Source organism: Opisthorchis viverrini (genome assembly GCF_000715545.1).
Source record: "Opisthorchis viverrini unplaced genomic scaffold opera_v5_189, whole genome shotgun sequence".
Lineage (NCBI taxonomy): Eukaryota > Metazoa > Platyhelminthes > Trematoda > Opisthorchiida > Opisthorchiidae > Opisthorchis > Opisthorchis viverrini.
Genome location: NW_008751836.1, coordinates 999,477 through 1,016,516, shown reverse-complemented (window position 1 = coordinate 1,016,516; position 17,040 = coordinate 999,477). Strand labels below are relative to the sequence as shown.

General features: G+C 45.6%; 1 protein-coding gene across 1 annotated transcript in view; it reads right to left on the bottom strand.

Annotated features, from left to right (window-relative positions):
- Nucleotides 1-1,552, bottom strand: part of T265_07668 (hypothetical protein) — a gene marked incomplete at both ends in the record, with an annotated part of 43,432 nt that extends 41,880 nt beyond the window's left edge. Inside the window, one exon of the mRNA XM_009173241.1 lies at nt 1,512-1,552. Within this exon, the coding sequence (XP_009171505.1) occupies nt 1,512-1,552 (41 nt within the window). The remainder of the gene's footprint in view (nt 1-1,511) is intronic.
- Nucleotides 1,553-17,040: the final 15,488 nt, after the last annotated feature.

Below are 17,040 nucleotides of genomic sequence, written 5' to 3'. Positions count from 1 at the left end.
TCAAATTGGATGTGTTTGATCACCGAATTTTTGCACAGCCATTTTTGAAGAGTTCACCTTGCGTCTAGCATAAAAACAGGTACCTTCACGCGTCGCGCATCGTTGATGAGAGTATGCATCTGTGTCAATGATGCCAACAGACGTATACGCGCAACCACTCAGGAAATAGTGCAGCGATTTCAGAAGTATTTACCCCGTGAGGAATCCTTCTTTCTGGAAAACATGAGACCACCTGGCTGAATTACGTCACGGGGCACAACAGCTTGGCCGTACAAAAATTCAACCATTTCCTTTCATCATGATGAACACAAGCGTTTTCAGTTACCCTGGCCACTTATCGTGACCGCTAGGCCTGTGTCCATGTTTACTAGGCCTCAACTATGCATGACAGTCCGAACGAATGTCCAAAAACGCATATCTATACTCAGACCCGTACGTTTTTCAATTTGGATAATTAGCACGCCTGGTTGGCTTGTCAATGTGTGGCGCTAGTTATGAGGCTTAGACCATGCATGATTGCCTAATCCTATTACCAATGGCGGGCCGCCATACTTAATAATCCGCGTGTCGCCGCGTGCTTTGGCTACTTCTAGTAACTTCTACGACTGCGTTTTTGCATGAAACATATCATAAAACCCAATTGTACATATTATCGTAACACAACGCCTAACGGCAGTTCGTCATACTCATACATGTCAAACCCGCGAGTAAAAAATACACAACCGCCCTCGGTGAACTTTGCTTTGATTTATTGGTTGCATTGGTACAAATGTAATGCGTAGCCAGACAATTTTTTAGAAAGCCGCTTCCACTCGACAGGGTTTCTGTAAAAAAAACTACACTCAAATTACAACTCACGTACATCTTCAGAAATATCATTGGGATACATAATTTGGCAAAGTTGTGGAGGCTAATTGTTAGACAGGAATCCACATGGATCCCGCTATGCCACACGCCTTCAGGTGCTTTTACAGCCGATAAGCCTAGCCCGCACGAGACTGGCCAAGAATTCGGGACGCTTGCCGGTCCGGCGTCCAGCCGAGATCTGATTGGTCGAGAGTCTGGACCCAACAGCTAATCATGACCCAGTATTGGCCAAATGCCGGTTGTCAATGGCGCTTCCAGAACGCTTCAGAAATTTCAGAAAGTTATGAACGCCTACGCCATATATACGAGGAGCTGTACAGCTGTTCCTGACTTCGTTCTGAGCATCAATAGTCTTTGCACCCTTGGTGGCTGTTTTGACGTGAACGCTAGCTTGGGAGCTAAGCTGGGGAAAGGACCGCTGCTACACTAATTTACCAAGTTCACCACAAACCCGGTTGATCCTTGAGCGAAATTCAGTAATCACAAGTATTGTTGGTGGCAGCAAGGTAATGGGTGTATACAGGTGAGTCATAAGATCAAGTGATGTAGACTTGAGGCTCATGATTCAGGGACTTCATTCGTCTTTAAACGTGCACTCACAGATATATCCGTAACGGCGATCAAGGGAGCGGACGGAGACCCACTGTAAAATCCACTCAGCCAGAGTACTGCGCGCCAAATCCATTCTACCTCTGATTCTCAAAAATGATATCATTTGACTTGATTGAATCCAAAGCCTCGACATCTATATCTTAACTAGTATCTAGCCCGTGATCAACCTCAATGGAAACCTCACCAATGAGAGGCTCCTTTCTGGGTATCCGAACAGCTACCCTGCTTGTGTTTGTCAATCGAGACATTTGTGGTCTTCAGTATCCGGTTACATATGAAAACTTTCACACTTCAGACAACGTGTTGTAAGCTGCCCGTTATTTCAGACTGCTCTAAGGCCCTGCTCCATATCTGTCAAGTACGCATACAATGATATATATGAATGAGATTTCTAACCCTCCACTAACAGCATACAAGAATAGCGCCTAAAGGCACTTTCACCGTCCATTAAATTGGTCTGTTTGCGGTCGGTCCGTTCCCGGTGTGTTTCGTCGTGGTCTTCCTTCCTTGAATCTGGCCTGTGGTTAGCGTCCACAGGAATCCCCAACTGGACAAAAAGTACCTGCGATTTTGCATCGGATTCCGGCTCTATGTGCGAATTTCTTCGGCGTACCTGAAAAATCCCGCTCCTCACGGAACCGCACAATCACCTCATTCATCACACCCGTTATGGAGCCATACAAAGCGAGGTATATCAGACCAGTGATAGCACAGCATGCCACAATCAATTCCGTAGCACACCCACAACTATTCTCTTCCTACTCTTGATCGTATCCTCTCTCTCACTCTTTACATTAACTGCAAATACGGACAAACACTTCGCCTGGCATCAGCCTCCTCTAAGACGCGTCCACTCTATTCTAGTGATTCTTTCATTCGGATTAAACCATTCCAGTGGAGTTCCAGTTTGTGTTCCACACAAAACGAATAATTTCCTGTACATTTCACACTCCGGTACGTGTGTCATCTCCTGTCTACTCTTCCAAGGATCTTTCACACGCGGCCCCATCACAACAGCGACAACAGTGAATCTCTGGAGTTTAACGGTGCAACATGATCCTGAAATCCCCGCTACTGTTTTGCGCGCTGCTGATCCCTCACTTTAATCGTCCCTACTTGCGCTTTTGATGACCATGTCGATAGGTTCAAAATACAAGGCCACGAGGCCGCTGAGGCGGTCTTAGGTTTTAGTTCAAAATGACCGGCCGGGTGACCCAACTCAGTCATTCTGGCCACCCGTTTTCCGCAATTGGCACATTTTTTCATGTGTCGGGAATGCTATCTGACAAAGAAGGCCCCTCCTCGTTGCGCATTTGCCCGACACCTTCAAATTCTAACGAGTTCATCTTGCTCCAGCCCTGTAATCTTACAAAAAGCAGTAGCAACCACGCTTCCATACTAGTGCTGGCCTAGGTGTGACTGTGTCTACATCGTATACGACACTGTCCCTTTTTCGCGCAATCCCCTGTACACGCAAACTCTGCCGGCCATGATTTTATTCTCACTGCCTGCAGGTATTCTACCCACTACTTGGGGCCAAACATTGTTATTGTTATCTGCTTTTAAGTGGATTCTATCAGATATTATGCTCTTGTGCCTGTGATAACCATTATTATTGATCTAGAGCTCAGCAGTTATTTTCCGATATATAAAAATATTTTGCAATCCCACCGCCGCAGAAAGCCTGATTCCTCCGAAACCTAAAAGACATTAACAGTCTGAAAATAGTTCAGCGGGTTGCCGTATGAAAAACATGCTTTGCCTGACAGTTTAGATAGTCCCTTGAGGGTGTGGAACATTTCGGGAAAACATAATCAAAGCTCTTGTGTCTGCGTATAGTATTTGTCCGTAAATTCATTCTACTTCCACTGTCGCCGTCAGTTGAGTTGACGTAATGAGCAGCTAAAAAAAAGGGTATAAAGATACCACGTGAAGTTTTTGTGAATGCCATTAAGTGGTTTGCTAATGAGAACGTTTGGCACATGATTTTGTGGCCGCTACTGCTAGTCTGCATCTTCTCGGGAGTAAGCTAGGCTTGCTTTTTGAGAGCCTTGTAACAATCCTGGATGTACAGGTTGTAGATTTCACTGCCTCGAACCAATCTTACCCCCAAGAATTTTACACTCGGATGTCTACTGGTTTGTCACACGCATGCCCTAGTAAGGAGTTGATTGGTCATTGCCTTGAGTTGGAGGCTCAGCTCTGGCACTTTGAGGACCGTTGGTTTTTTATGATGCCGCCTGGTTTTGCCAATTAAATATTTCCCGAATAAGCCCCTTACTTGGGTTTGTCTGGTGAGAACATCAACTCCTCAAAGCGCTGTAGCAGTTTACCGGCCAATGATGTGAACACAGTCCGGTTTCTCTGGAGCTAAACCTTGAAAACCATTCTTAACGAGTTACTGCTTCTTCCGTTACATAAGATATCACTCAGCCTTACGGACAGGGTACATATAATCACACCGTACCATATGCTGTTAGATGCAAGGGGCCCTGTTCGAACTCTGGGTTCGTTTGTCATCCGCTTTACCACGTTCTCCCCAGAAGGAATATATGGTTAGGATCATGCTAATTATTTCGTCTTTCCAGCTTCAGGACACTTTCGTCTGCTACGGGAAAGACAATCACACACATAGAAGCTCGACAGCCTTTGAAATGTCATTTTCTGAGGAATATTTCGACTGCAACGCATTGTCAGCTTTGCTGACCTTTCTCTGGCGCATAAAAGCACATATGCTTACGGTCTAGTGCGAACTTTACTTTTGGGCACCCATTTTCCGATGAAATCATGTTACCAGGGGGAGATCAGTGATCAGCACCTTAAGTTAACTGCATATATTCTGTGGTGATCTATTGACATTCTAGCTGGTAAATTAAACGTAACGCAAGAGATTTCCTGGAATATACACTGCAATTTGCTGGAGGTGACTTCTGCATATGGTAACTACCCAAGTTTCCTCAATACGCGTTTAACTAGTTCTTGACATTGTGGGGCTATTAGCAGCACAATGCACTTAGCTGCAAACCATTGAAGAGCAGAGAAAACCTTTTTGTGCTAGAACGTTTTATTTTGCTATTTATGCAATCAAAAAATCAAAACCAAAAAACACTCTAATCTACTCTCATATTTTTGCAGCCCAATAAATTTCATCGTCCAACGAAGCAATCATACCTATGGCGGAAAAGTCTGGTGGAATAATTTCCCAGCATTTCTGAGATCCCAGGATGCCCAAACGGGGCTCAAAAGTTTGGACTAGTACTGTGAACTCAATCTCCTGATTGCTTTAGTCCATCAGGGACAAGTCGGCTCTCAAAAATTCTGCCCCATTGTGCGAATACTGGGAACCCAAATATTGAGGCCGCTGGCTAGTCGCACAATGAGATAGATTTCTCGAAATCTACGTCATTTTCAGGCTTGCTACTTCATAGTGTAGAATGTCTATGTATAATGGATATGGTCCTGTATTATTGAAAATCATCTGGTATGGCGATTTGTTTAAGTGAGCGAATGATCAAGGTCAATAAACACCACCGACTTTTAATACGTTGCCTGATGATAGAAACCGCGAATTGTGGAAAACGTTGACTCGCTTACAACAAACGTAACTTTTAGGTAGTTTACCACTGGAAAAAATTTCCTAAACTTTCTAGAATCTAAATGGCCTTTGGAGCTGCAAAATATGCGTAGGTGCATTCATGCAAACAAATTTTGGTCGATGATACCTGTAGCCAGTTAAAATTCCACAGTCCCCGTTACTTATTTGCCAAAAGTCGCGCACATTTGCCGGTAAAAAGTATATTTTTCCATTTAAGGTTTCGAATTATGCTAAGAAGACCTCGAGGTTTATCGATTAGAAACATGGAACATACGTCGATCATAGCGGACAGCTGAACGAAACTAACCGACACACATGACTAACATGCGGCTAGGGGTGCACGATGCGCACCCATCCATCTGTACAGAAGAAAAGGCTCCAAATGGACGTCTTGTAATGTTGAGATATATTGGTCGTTTAGAAGTTTAAATATGTCCTCCTGGGAGGCGGATTCTCTTCTTCGTGAGGAGTGTTCATTTGGCCGTTAAAGTCCTGAAATCAGAGGAAGATATAAATCAGGTTATCGAAATATCAGCATAAGGCTGGCGGCCGACAAACTGCTAGGGATACCTACCCTAAAATTCACTCCAGCGACTATGTTGTCGTAGATGCCCGTTTACACAATGCCATCTTCAGCGGTTATTTCGCATGCCTGTTTACTGCACCTCTCAAGAAATGCGAGACTTACATGAAATGCATAGGGCCTCATTAATAGACAAAACTTTCGGAGCCGATGGTTACATGAAGTCATCTTCGTCTCCTTCATCTAGCTGGGAACAAGTGTAAGTGGCACACCTTTTTCCGGTATGCTGCAATCCGACAGCCATCGTTGGTGAATTGGGAAGCAAGCTAAGAACAAGTCAATGACGAATAGTTCTTACTGATCGGAACAGACTGATCTCGAAGTACTGAGAACAGATGGATGCAGGGGAGCCATATAGCCTGGAAGAAAGGGCATGTGAATTCCCCAGCACGGGTGTCGACAGTCTGTGGGCATCTTGGTGTTTGCACCAAAAACTATAAGTTAGTTTACGTAGGTCGACCTCACCTTGTTTGTTCCAACACTTTCATAAGGCAGCGGCGGCCGTCGCGGACCTAAGTGCCTCAAGACGAGCCAGCATGCACATGTCGTCATTCGAAAGACCACGTTTAGAACGTAGGCGTCACCCTCCAGGATATGCCGCCAGTTGGGTACGTACGACGTATGCATCTCGAACTCCCGCATGAGTAACTCGGCGTTCCGGGACACCTTTTTAATTGCATGCTCTAACGTGTCAGATTGGTGCACCCGATCTTTAAGGCGGCCGTTTGCATTCTCCAATCTGTTGCTCGTCACATTACCGAAATGAACCATCCGGGGCTGTGCGTGTATGGCCCATTTTATGGTGATGTTTAACCAAAGAGCCATAAGATAGGACAGAAATCGAGGATCTGTCGGGCGCAGAATCTGCAGGTCGTGCCGGAATCTGTGTGCTTGTAATACGATGAACAAAAAACCTATTGTACAGCGTTTTCCAGGTGAGCCATACGGTGAAATACGTGCCGGTTGTTCGCAGAATGCGTCTATGACCAAAAATACATGGATATTAATTGATACATACGTGCTTCCTGGTGGCTTTGCGGACATGAAAATAGCAAAGCATAACGTCGCAGCCGAACACGACTCTTGCCGCACGCGTTTGCGCCACCAAATTGTCGATTACAAATGTCTTAACCAGATAAGCTTCGCCTATCATTTGTTTGAATAAGTCAAACAGTTCACGCATGATAGCTCTCTACGACGCCCTCTACGATGCTCCCTCTACTATGCGGCACCTACTCAACATAGCCGGTCGACACTTTCGGTGGCAGTTTTGTATATCCTTAGTGGTAAGAATCTTGCCGAATTCATCCACCACAAACTGCCGCACTTCGCATGAGGGTGTTCCATGTTTCAGAAGAACCTTGCACTTGCCCAACTCGTCTTCGGTTAACCGCCGATTAACTGGCAGCCGGTCGTACAGAAAATTTGATAGCTTGTGGTTGTGTTCAAGAAAATAAGAGGTGATTGACAGTTGGTTCCTTTGCCTCCGTAGACAAAACCGCACTGGACAGCTGATGTTTCGCGTACTTTTTATTAGTAAAAACGCTTGTCTTACTAGCTTCGTCGGATTCCCCGGCTTTCCGATCGTTTTGGGGGCGCCTGCTGCATTTGTAGTGCACCCATTCGTAACGCAAAACAGCGTCGGTACTTCGATTACTGGATGAACGCACGAATACCACAAATTTATCCTTCATGTATTGACTTAAGCCCTTCTCAAATGCCGTGAAGGATGGAAACGATACACCCACAAATTTCTCAGCGAACGGTTGTGAAGCCACCTCCGAAGCCATAGCACGCCAAATTAAAAGCAGAATGTGCGCCAATAAGTTTCAAAAGCGATCCAATAAAACAAATCGCATAAAAGTGACCGCAGATGGGGATGATTTTTGGGCTGAGCACATATGCGAGGAAGTGCAACATTTTGACGTTAAAGTTTTTATTTAACCCACACGGGTTTTCCAGAAAAATGCATTGTGCCTCTAGGCCGCGGCAATACTGACCGCCGGCTAGACGCACACCCAAAATTTCCCCGAAACCGTGGTTCGAAGGAGGGAAGATTCAACATAAAGTTTTAACATTTGATGGTAATTTTTCGGGCGTATGAGATCTTCCCAAACGGCCGCAGTTTTCTTGAAAGTTGTTTAAATCAACGCAATCACCACGATATTCAAGGCCCGCGATATTCATATTTTAAATAGCTGCTATGGCGGAGCACGTGAATGCGGAGGATGATTTTGTGGAGAATTCAGCTCGTCAAAGTTTTTTCTCATTCAATGCGCTTTGGAAGTGTACCAGTCAAACCATTACGTTGTTTTCGTTCGTATAAACTCCAAAATAGCAGTAATTCGCTACTTTTGTATGAAAAACCTTCTACCGTTGCAGTAGCAGTCGAAGCAGAAGCCGTGGAATTCGTCGCATCTTGTAATTTCATGGTTGATTGTGTGTACGTTGTAGCACATGTCGTACGGATTGTCCGGCAAGGTTCCACGTTCGCCGGTAGCATGACTGCTTGAGGGTTACTTCCTACTACCTGGAGCACAACCGTCCACGCAGCAAGTTTATTTTTGACAGGCTCCCCATCAACCGGCGACGGACAAATGAATTGAAGGAGTGTTATGCCCTTTTGAAATACGGTGCTCCGTCATCGGAGATTCGGCAGTACGTCGCCGACCACTTTGGAAAGGTACTCACTATCAAAGATGTGCGTAACCATCGCGTCAAATGTCGACCCCCATTGTTAAGTAAGTCGTTGGTTACCTATTATTCGGTTTTTTAGATGACATATCGTCTATCATAGCCAAGTTTCGAGAGTGCGGTCGCGTGCTGCTGGTGGAATCGGAGGGTGGCAGATATAGTCACCTGTGCTTTTCTCGAGTCTGCCCCGTAAGACAGACGCAAAAACTGTTTTGTCCACTTACGGAGTTGATGGGGAAATTTGAGGCCTAATTTCTTAGCATACGCTTTGTAGACCTTGCTTTCGAATCCCGTGATGACGAGGAATTCGTGTGAATGTAACTCGAAGTCCTCAAATGCCGAATCAATGAACCCATGGCAATCCGCAACGATTATACATTTATCCCTCATCTCGGTATTGGGAATTAGGAACCACTAGGTAAGCAAACAAATAAAACTCCATTACATCCAGATGCTTAAATGCTGTTCATGAAGGTTAACTGCTTGCCCATTTTCCGTTTCAGAATCCTTGTCCCGTGAAGTGGATCTTAGGAAAATGAAAAATGGAGCGACTACCAATTAAGCTTGTACCAGTGATGCCAATGAATAAAATGCAATTCGCCAATAGTGTTTTCGTAAATTCACGGAGTTATGAGTATGAAGCGCCGTCGTTGGCCGTTGTATTATGTTGCCGTGCATAGGTGAGGCCCCATAATCTGCGTCGCGAATAGCAGTTACGCTAAGTAGTCGAGGTGAGCTACAGCTCGTTGTTTAGGGTAATGGAGGGAGTGGTCGGGGGGTTACAATCAAGATTAGGAGTTGAGAGAACGCTATCAAAATGGGCGGTGATTGCAGTTTGACAGGCGATGACCACCGTTGACCACTAGGTTAGTCTATTATGTGTTGCCGGGGCATTATGGTTAGCTACCAGCATGTGTGTGGGCGTGGCAGTTAATATAGGTATTCACCTAGGTTACGTCGACTACAGTTGTGATGGTTACTGAAGGTAACAAACATAAACGGCATCGAGTAAGTATGAGTATGACGATGAATAGCCAAGTTAGGTGATTTCGAGTACAGTTGTGAGTATAACAGGCTGTCAGGCTATCACCCATAGTTGAGTCCTTGTTTTTACTGGTCGGCATATATATTGGATTGATGTTTACTGTAGGTAGCTAAGGTAAGCGGCACTGCGTATGGTATGAAAGACCGTCAGCTTTATACCAAGCGTTGCACACAGACTCAGGTGTTGCAATTACGTTAAGCAGCCAAGGTAGGCGAAATCAACTGCAGTTACGAGTGTGACGGGCAGCCGTTGGTCGTTAAGATGTCACGCATAGTTGGAACCTGGTTTCTATCGGCCCGCATAGATACTGGCCTTGTGAGTACTGTAGGTAGCAGGCAGGTACGGCAGTGAAGATCGGTGTTTAACACTGATTTCATGCTCTCCGTGATGATATAAGCAGCAGACATAAGCGAGAGCGCGCACATTTATGGGTTGGACGGGTCATCGTTAGCAGTTAAATCAGGACACTTCGCATAGCCGAGGCCTACTAAACAGCGTCGCATATAGGCACTAGCTTAGCAGTTTCAATGAGTAGTCAAGGTAGGCGATATCGCGTACACTTTTGAGTATTAGGTTAATCGGTCGCCATTAGATTAGGTATGTATGCACAAGGACGCTGACCCAACAGGTACGATCAATAGCCAAGTTAGATTATTTCGAGTACAGTTGTGAGTATAACAGGCTGACAGATGTGGCTATCACGCATGGCTGAGGCCTTATTTTTACCGGTCGGCATATATATTGCACTGGTGTTTACAGTAGCTAGCGAAGACAAGCGGCATCGCGTATAGTTAAGGGTATACAAGACCGTCATTGACCATCGGATCATGTTACTGTGCATAGATGCAGTCTCATTATCAACGTTGCACATAAACGCGGGTCTAGCAGGTACAACAAGTATTCGAGATGAGTGAAAACTAGTAGAGATACGAGTACAAGGGGCCGTCGTTGCTCATTGGATTGGGCTGCCGCAAATATGTGGGGAACCCTAATTAGCGTCGCACATAGACACGGATCCAGCAGCTAAAATAGGTAGTCAAGGTGAGTGACAACGGCTGCCGTCACCGTGTTGACCGCTTTATGGTTGGTGGTCATCACCTACAGAACGTCATATTTATAATAGGAAAGACACTCACAGAATTCTGGTAACACTGTATTATCTACAAGCTAGTTATACACATCTGGGAGCGGGGATCATCCGCAGATATCCCTCGCACTGCCACTGCAAGTTTGTGCTGTTATCTAACTTTATTGCACTTATTGGAACATGAGATCAATGGGGAAAATGTGTTGTGAGCAGGTTCACCAGACAAAAATATCCCATTTGTTAAATCTGGGCTGTCTAAGGCAAACAAACGCCTGTGACTGATCCTATGAGGTGGCACTTGCATTAGATACTCTCAAGATGTCATTTTATTCTTCAGGAACACCGAAGAACGCCAAAATATGCTTAAGTGTGATTTCGTGTTTTATGTCGCGTAAACCGGCGAAAAATGCAAATCGGCGATAAACAATGACCTTGACATTTCGCTCACTTAAACAAAATGCTACCCGCAACATGTCACGGGAAGGTGCAAATTGATTAGACCAACTTCACATTAAAATAGCAACTTCGAAAGCCCCATAGTTTCGGCGAACTCAATTGGGGTGTGTCAATAGCCTGCGGCGCAACACTGTCTGGTTGCACGTCGCCCTGCAGGGCTTTTGTTTCCATACATTTTCTGGTTATCGTAGTGATTTAGCAGCTGTATCTGCTGTAGTTCTTGCAAAAATAGCACATTTTGAACCATCGCAAGGATCTACAGGTTGACGAGTATATATCAAATCTAAGACTGCTTCTGCCACAAACTCTGATAGAAAACGCACGGCGTCCATATCATATAAATGTCGTCAAATACTATGGATACCATCTGTGATGTGTCATCCTTGTGCTCAAATTGTGATCTACCTGTTTTGGATTCCGACAAAGCTTTGAAATGTGATATTTGTGCAACCTGGGAGCACATAGAGTGTTCCCACATTCACTCGTCTATCTATGCTGCTCTCTTGGCTCATCCCAGTGGTAACTTATCATTTATGTGTACTAGATGCAGATCTATCTCCACATCACCGTTAGGGAAGAAACAGAAATCGAAGAAATCGAAGCGATTTGCACCAGCGCCTTCTAGCGACCAGCAAGACAGTCTTGTTCGGAACGTTTCAGATGTCAACTCTGCGGAACCTTCAGTCAATGTTAATGCCCCTTTGAGGTCATCCGATTGTACTGATGAACAGATTACGCAATCACCTTGGTTATCAACGAAATATAGACATCGTATGAAAACCCGGCCGCCAGCTGGTAACCATGAGGTCGCTGAAAGTCTACCTGTCAGCTCCGCAAGCACGAATCAGCTAACTGTTCCAGGAAACCGAGAAACACTCGAGTTTCCACGCGGTCATTGTTTGATGCTGTTTGGATCGAAAGAAGCTGGCGAAGAAGCCGCACAGGCTAGATACAACCATGATTTGAATCTGCTCCAGGAACGATGCCGATGAACCAGGAATTCGAGTTTCGCGAATTTTATGATTAGGAAAACGAGTTGCGGGCATCCACCGAACGCTAAAAATTGTATTCGAAAATGCAGACGCTCCCAAGCGCCTACTTTCTCGCGCATGGAGACCTAAAGGTATGGATATTTACATTAGACCATATATGGATCCATCTCAGCAAGCTCAGCTCAAGGCCGCTGTTGTGGAACTTCGAAGGCGCACTCTTGAAGGTGAAAATGATCTACGTATCATAAATTCCCGAATAGTAAAATGGCGTGCATTCATAAATCGCCCGGTCACCTTAACAGCGCGCAGCAAGTCATTCGCTGGCTTGCGTGTAGCTTTTATGAACGAACGCAGCAGTGAGTTTCTGATGTAAATCCTGACATTCTTGGTGTTGCAGAAACCTGGTTGGATCTGACTGTCCTCGATCAAGAGATAAAACTCCCTGGCTATGAGCATTTTCGTTGCGATCGTCAGCAGCCGCTTTATGGTAGGGTGCTTCTTTATGTGAAGTCGGACATACGTTGCCTGTTACAAAACACTTATTTGAGTAACCATTGTTACCGTGAACAAATTTGGTGCGAAATCATCACCACCAAAGGCAATCTGCACGTGGGAGTGCTTTACAGGAGTCCCGCTAATATCCCTTCCGACTGGATTACACGAGCTCAAAATAATCTGTGCGATCGAAACGTGCTACTTATGGGTGACTTCAATTTTCCCCATGTAAATTGGTTCAGCTATACGGCCGTTCCTGGTTGTACCGACTTGGAAACCACATTTTTCAATACGGTGCTAGAAATGGGATTGATGCAGCATTGCACAAACTGACACGGTCTCTGCCTTATCAGATTCCCTCCTGCCTAGATTTACTATTTACTCAAGCCGAGCAAAGATTGGATTATTTGTCAGTTTCTGAACCACTGGGCACTAGTGATCATACGACATTGTTACATATCTTAGGCTTCCACATCATCGCACTACACCGCCATTACCCCGGAGAAATGTTTGGAAAACAGACTTTGATGCTTTATCAATTGCTGCAAATTCGATGGATTGGACGCTACCAACAGAAGGATCCATTGATACATGTTGGCTTTCCCTTAAAGATAAAATATCACGGCTATGTGACCTATATACGCCTGTTCGACATTGCAAATCGATGTCAAATCGATGTCGCCCACCCTGGTTCGATCGAGAGCTTGTAACGTTGACCAAGCGCCGCCGCAACTGTGAAAACGTTATAGGCAGTCTCGTGATCTCGTGCAGCATGCAACTTATAAGACACAGCGTAATTCATGCAATTTTATGAAATTGAGAAAACGCCAAGCTTATGAAAACTCTCCCGCCGAATCGGTCAAAACAACGCCCAAAAGGATTTTTGCTTATGTCAACAGAAATCTCAAATCCTCTGATGAGCTACCGTACATACAAGATCAAGATGGCAATATCATCACCTCAGACTCCGCGAGGGCCACTGAGTTTGCCTGCCACTTTTCTTCTGTATATGCCACAAACCCCTCAAGAGGCAGTCATACTGGTTCCTGCGCGGTTAGATTGGATCAGTTGGTGTGTTGCACCGAAAAGGTGCGTTCTCTGCTTCTGTCGCTCAATACTGAAAAGTCCGCTGGTCCTGATCGTCTCCATCCCGTAATTTTGAAGACATTAGCAGCAGTCATTGTACCTGCAGTCACGACTGTATACAGTAAATCCCTTGCAGAAGGTGTGCTGCCTCAGGAATGGAAAGACTCAGTTGTTTGGCCGTTCCCCAAAGGCGGAGGTCTTTCTCGTGTCACAAATTACCGTCCAATCTGCCTTACTCCCATACTGGAAAAGATCGTGAAGCAGCCTCTGTTGCATATGCTGGAAGAATTTCAAATTCTTACGCCGACACAACACGGTTTTCTTCGCGGCCATTCTTGTGTGGCCAACATGCTCACTGCTCGTCATCACTGGTTAGCCAATGTTGACGCTGGGCATGCTGTTGATGTTATATTCGTGGACTTTAGTAAGGCGTTCGATAGGGTAGACCACACCGAACTGATGAAAAAACTACAGGTCTACGGTATAGGAGAGGATTTACTTCGTTGGCTCAAATCGTTCCTGCATGACCGACCCTGGAAGGTGAGAGTAAACGACCACTGTACAGACTGGTATACGTCACCTAGTGGCGTAACTCAGGGAACGGTTTTGGGTCCAGTTCTGTTTCTACTACATGTAAATGATCTACCAGCGGTCCTACAGTCGGCAAGCCTGTTATTCGCTGATGATCTTAAGATATGGAAACCAACCGAGTGTGGCGAAGACCGAGTGGCTCTTCAGCATGACTTAGAACGTCTGATGGCCTGGCCATCTGAAAGGAGGCTTCCGATCCACCCGGCCAAATCAGAATACATATGCCTGGGAAGGCCAACTTCAGATCGTGTATGTCATCTAGATGGCCAAAAATTGAAATCGGCCTCGTCAATCCGAGACTTGGGCGTTCAAATCCGTTATGGTTTAAAGTGGAAGGACCACACGAGCGCTGTGTATAAGAAGTCTCTTCGCATGTTGTGGGCATTGAAGCGAAGTTTTTCGATGTGGACGGAAGAGTTAGTTTTAAAACTGTATCCCACCGTGATCCGGCCTATATTGAAATACGGTGCACCAGCTTTCTCCCCACTTACGAAAGCCAAAGCCCGAAAGCTCGAACGTGTCCAACACCTCGTTACAGAGATGGTCCCCAGTCTGTGGAGTCTTTCTTATTCTGAGAGATGCAGCAAACTGAAATTGTTCATACTTGAATACAGACGTCTCCGGATTGATCTCATCTATGCTTTCCGTGTTTTGTGCCTAAACCATTTTCCACAGTTGGTGTTCTTGTTTGACATTCCAACAACCAACATCACCCGAGGACATCGATTTAAACTTACTGCCACACGCATGGACAATGTGCCTCATGGATGCAGTTTCTCTCGCCGCGTTGTGTCATTTTGGAATCGTTTACCGGCAAATGTCGTTCATTCAGAAACAGTTCAAATTTTCAAACGTAATTTGGATGAACATTTATCTCATCTATGCTTCTGTGAGGATATCTCCGCTCTGGTCCCGAAAGTCGGCTATTCCACTAGTGGACCAAGGGCGTACATGGAATGATACGCATTTTCTTCTCGATGGAGTGTACACGGAATTTTTCTTTTGCTCCAAATATATGATTCTATATGATTCTATATGAGAGCTGTTTGGACTCGAGTTGATCGCGCGCGGTTTCTGACCCGTCTGTAAATTGGCCAATAAGAATGCTGACACGTGCTTCAGATCTGCAAAGTACAGTCATGCTGCGAGACTCAATCCTTGGGCTTGCATCTGAGACTTCGAGAGATGACACTGGAAGTTGTTAAACACCATACTTCTCTTGAAATCTGGGCACCTATGATGATAGTATGTCAGACGGAGTGAATGTACCGAACACAAAGGCCAGAATCGCGCCCTTCCTAAACAACTCTACAGGACGCAAGTAATGTAATTGAACTGACTGACCCCTAGCTCTCCTTCAGGTTCCGGCCTCGCCCCTCTGGTGATGCAGATTCCCTTTCAGCTGGATATGCCTGGGTGGGTATTGTATTGAGCGATATTCGTGTCTGTGAGGTTCACTTAGTAATTGCGCACACCTCGCTTAGCCATTGAGAAGCGGCTCCTCGAAGGTGTGCCGGCCACTGGGAAAAATATCCCAATCGCTACTCAAAGCCGGTACGTCTGCCTGCGGTACAACCCAACCAACCTCATCCAAGCATTGGATCTCTGATAGGACCGCGTCTTTGTTGGAGACCCAGCGACGGGTTCTACCTGGCCGCCACCACAACTCCACCCGGCTCATCATCCGACGCCAGGTTAAATTGTGTGTCCGCGCAGACCGAGAAGCTTGGTGGACCCGAAAGTTCGAAGAAATGAAAGACGCAAAGAATGCTGGAAACGTGCGCAAACTGTTCCTCTTGATTTGTTCGACTGGTCCTCGGAAACCTATTGTCAGCGAAATAATCAGGGACCAAAATGGCTCCCTGATATGCAGCAAAGCAGAACCTTTAGACCGCTGAGCATAGCACTTCGAGCACTGGCCATCTGCTACCTCCAATCCAGAAACCTGGCCTTCAACAGAAAGGTGGACCGTAAATATGGAGCCGCCTTCAGTCTCAGAAGTGTCCAAATGCATTTCTCTACTCAAGCGTCATCGCGCTGCTGGTCCTGACGACCTTCCACCTGCTCTTTTCAAGGATGGCGGTGGATTCCTCAGCCAGTGCCTGTCTAGCCCATTTGGGTCTATCTGGGAGAAGGAAACCGTCCCAGAAAACGGGTGAATCGATAGTGGTGCCCATTTTAAAAAATGGTACTCGCAGTGAGTGGAGTAACCTTAGAGGTGTTAGTTTGACGCCTGTTGTGACAAGGCTTCTGGCGTCATTGATTCTTCGTCGTCTTATGGCGTTACGCGAAGTCTTAACTCGGGAGAATCAAGCAGGATTTCGACCGAGTAGAGGCTGTGTTGACCACATCTTCATACTCCATCAGGTGTTAGAGGAGCGCCACATGTACAGACGACTCACAATCCTGGTGTTCCTTGACTTCAAGGGTGCGTTTGATTTTGTTAATCGGTCAGCGCGGTTAACTACACTTGGTCAACAGGACATGCCCCAGGAGTTTGTAGACATAACCAGATCCCTATATTCACATACTTTTGGCTGGTGAAGGTGTAAGGTGAGCTCTCCAAAAGCTTTCCTACAAAAAGACAATGATGTCCACTCTTTTCATTCTTGTTCAACTTCGTAATTGATGAAATAATGAGTCGAACATTTGACGGTCTTCAAAACTCTGGTGTTCAAATTGTTGCTGGTGAGAGTCTTGTCGATTTGGAGTACGCAGATAACATCGCCCTCATCGTTGAAGACCGAAGGGAAGCACAAACCTTGTTAAATAAACTGACCACCATCTTTTGTCATGCGCTCTGTACCTTCAAAGTGCAAATCCATGCTTCAGAACGTGCCGTCTGCGAACATATCCTTTACAATTCAGTGAGAATCGCTGGAGATTTCGGAAAACTTTACATACCTCGGTAGTGTGTCTGATGAAGCCGGTGCAAGA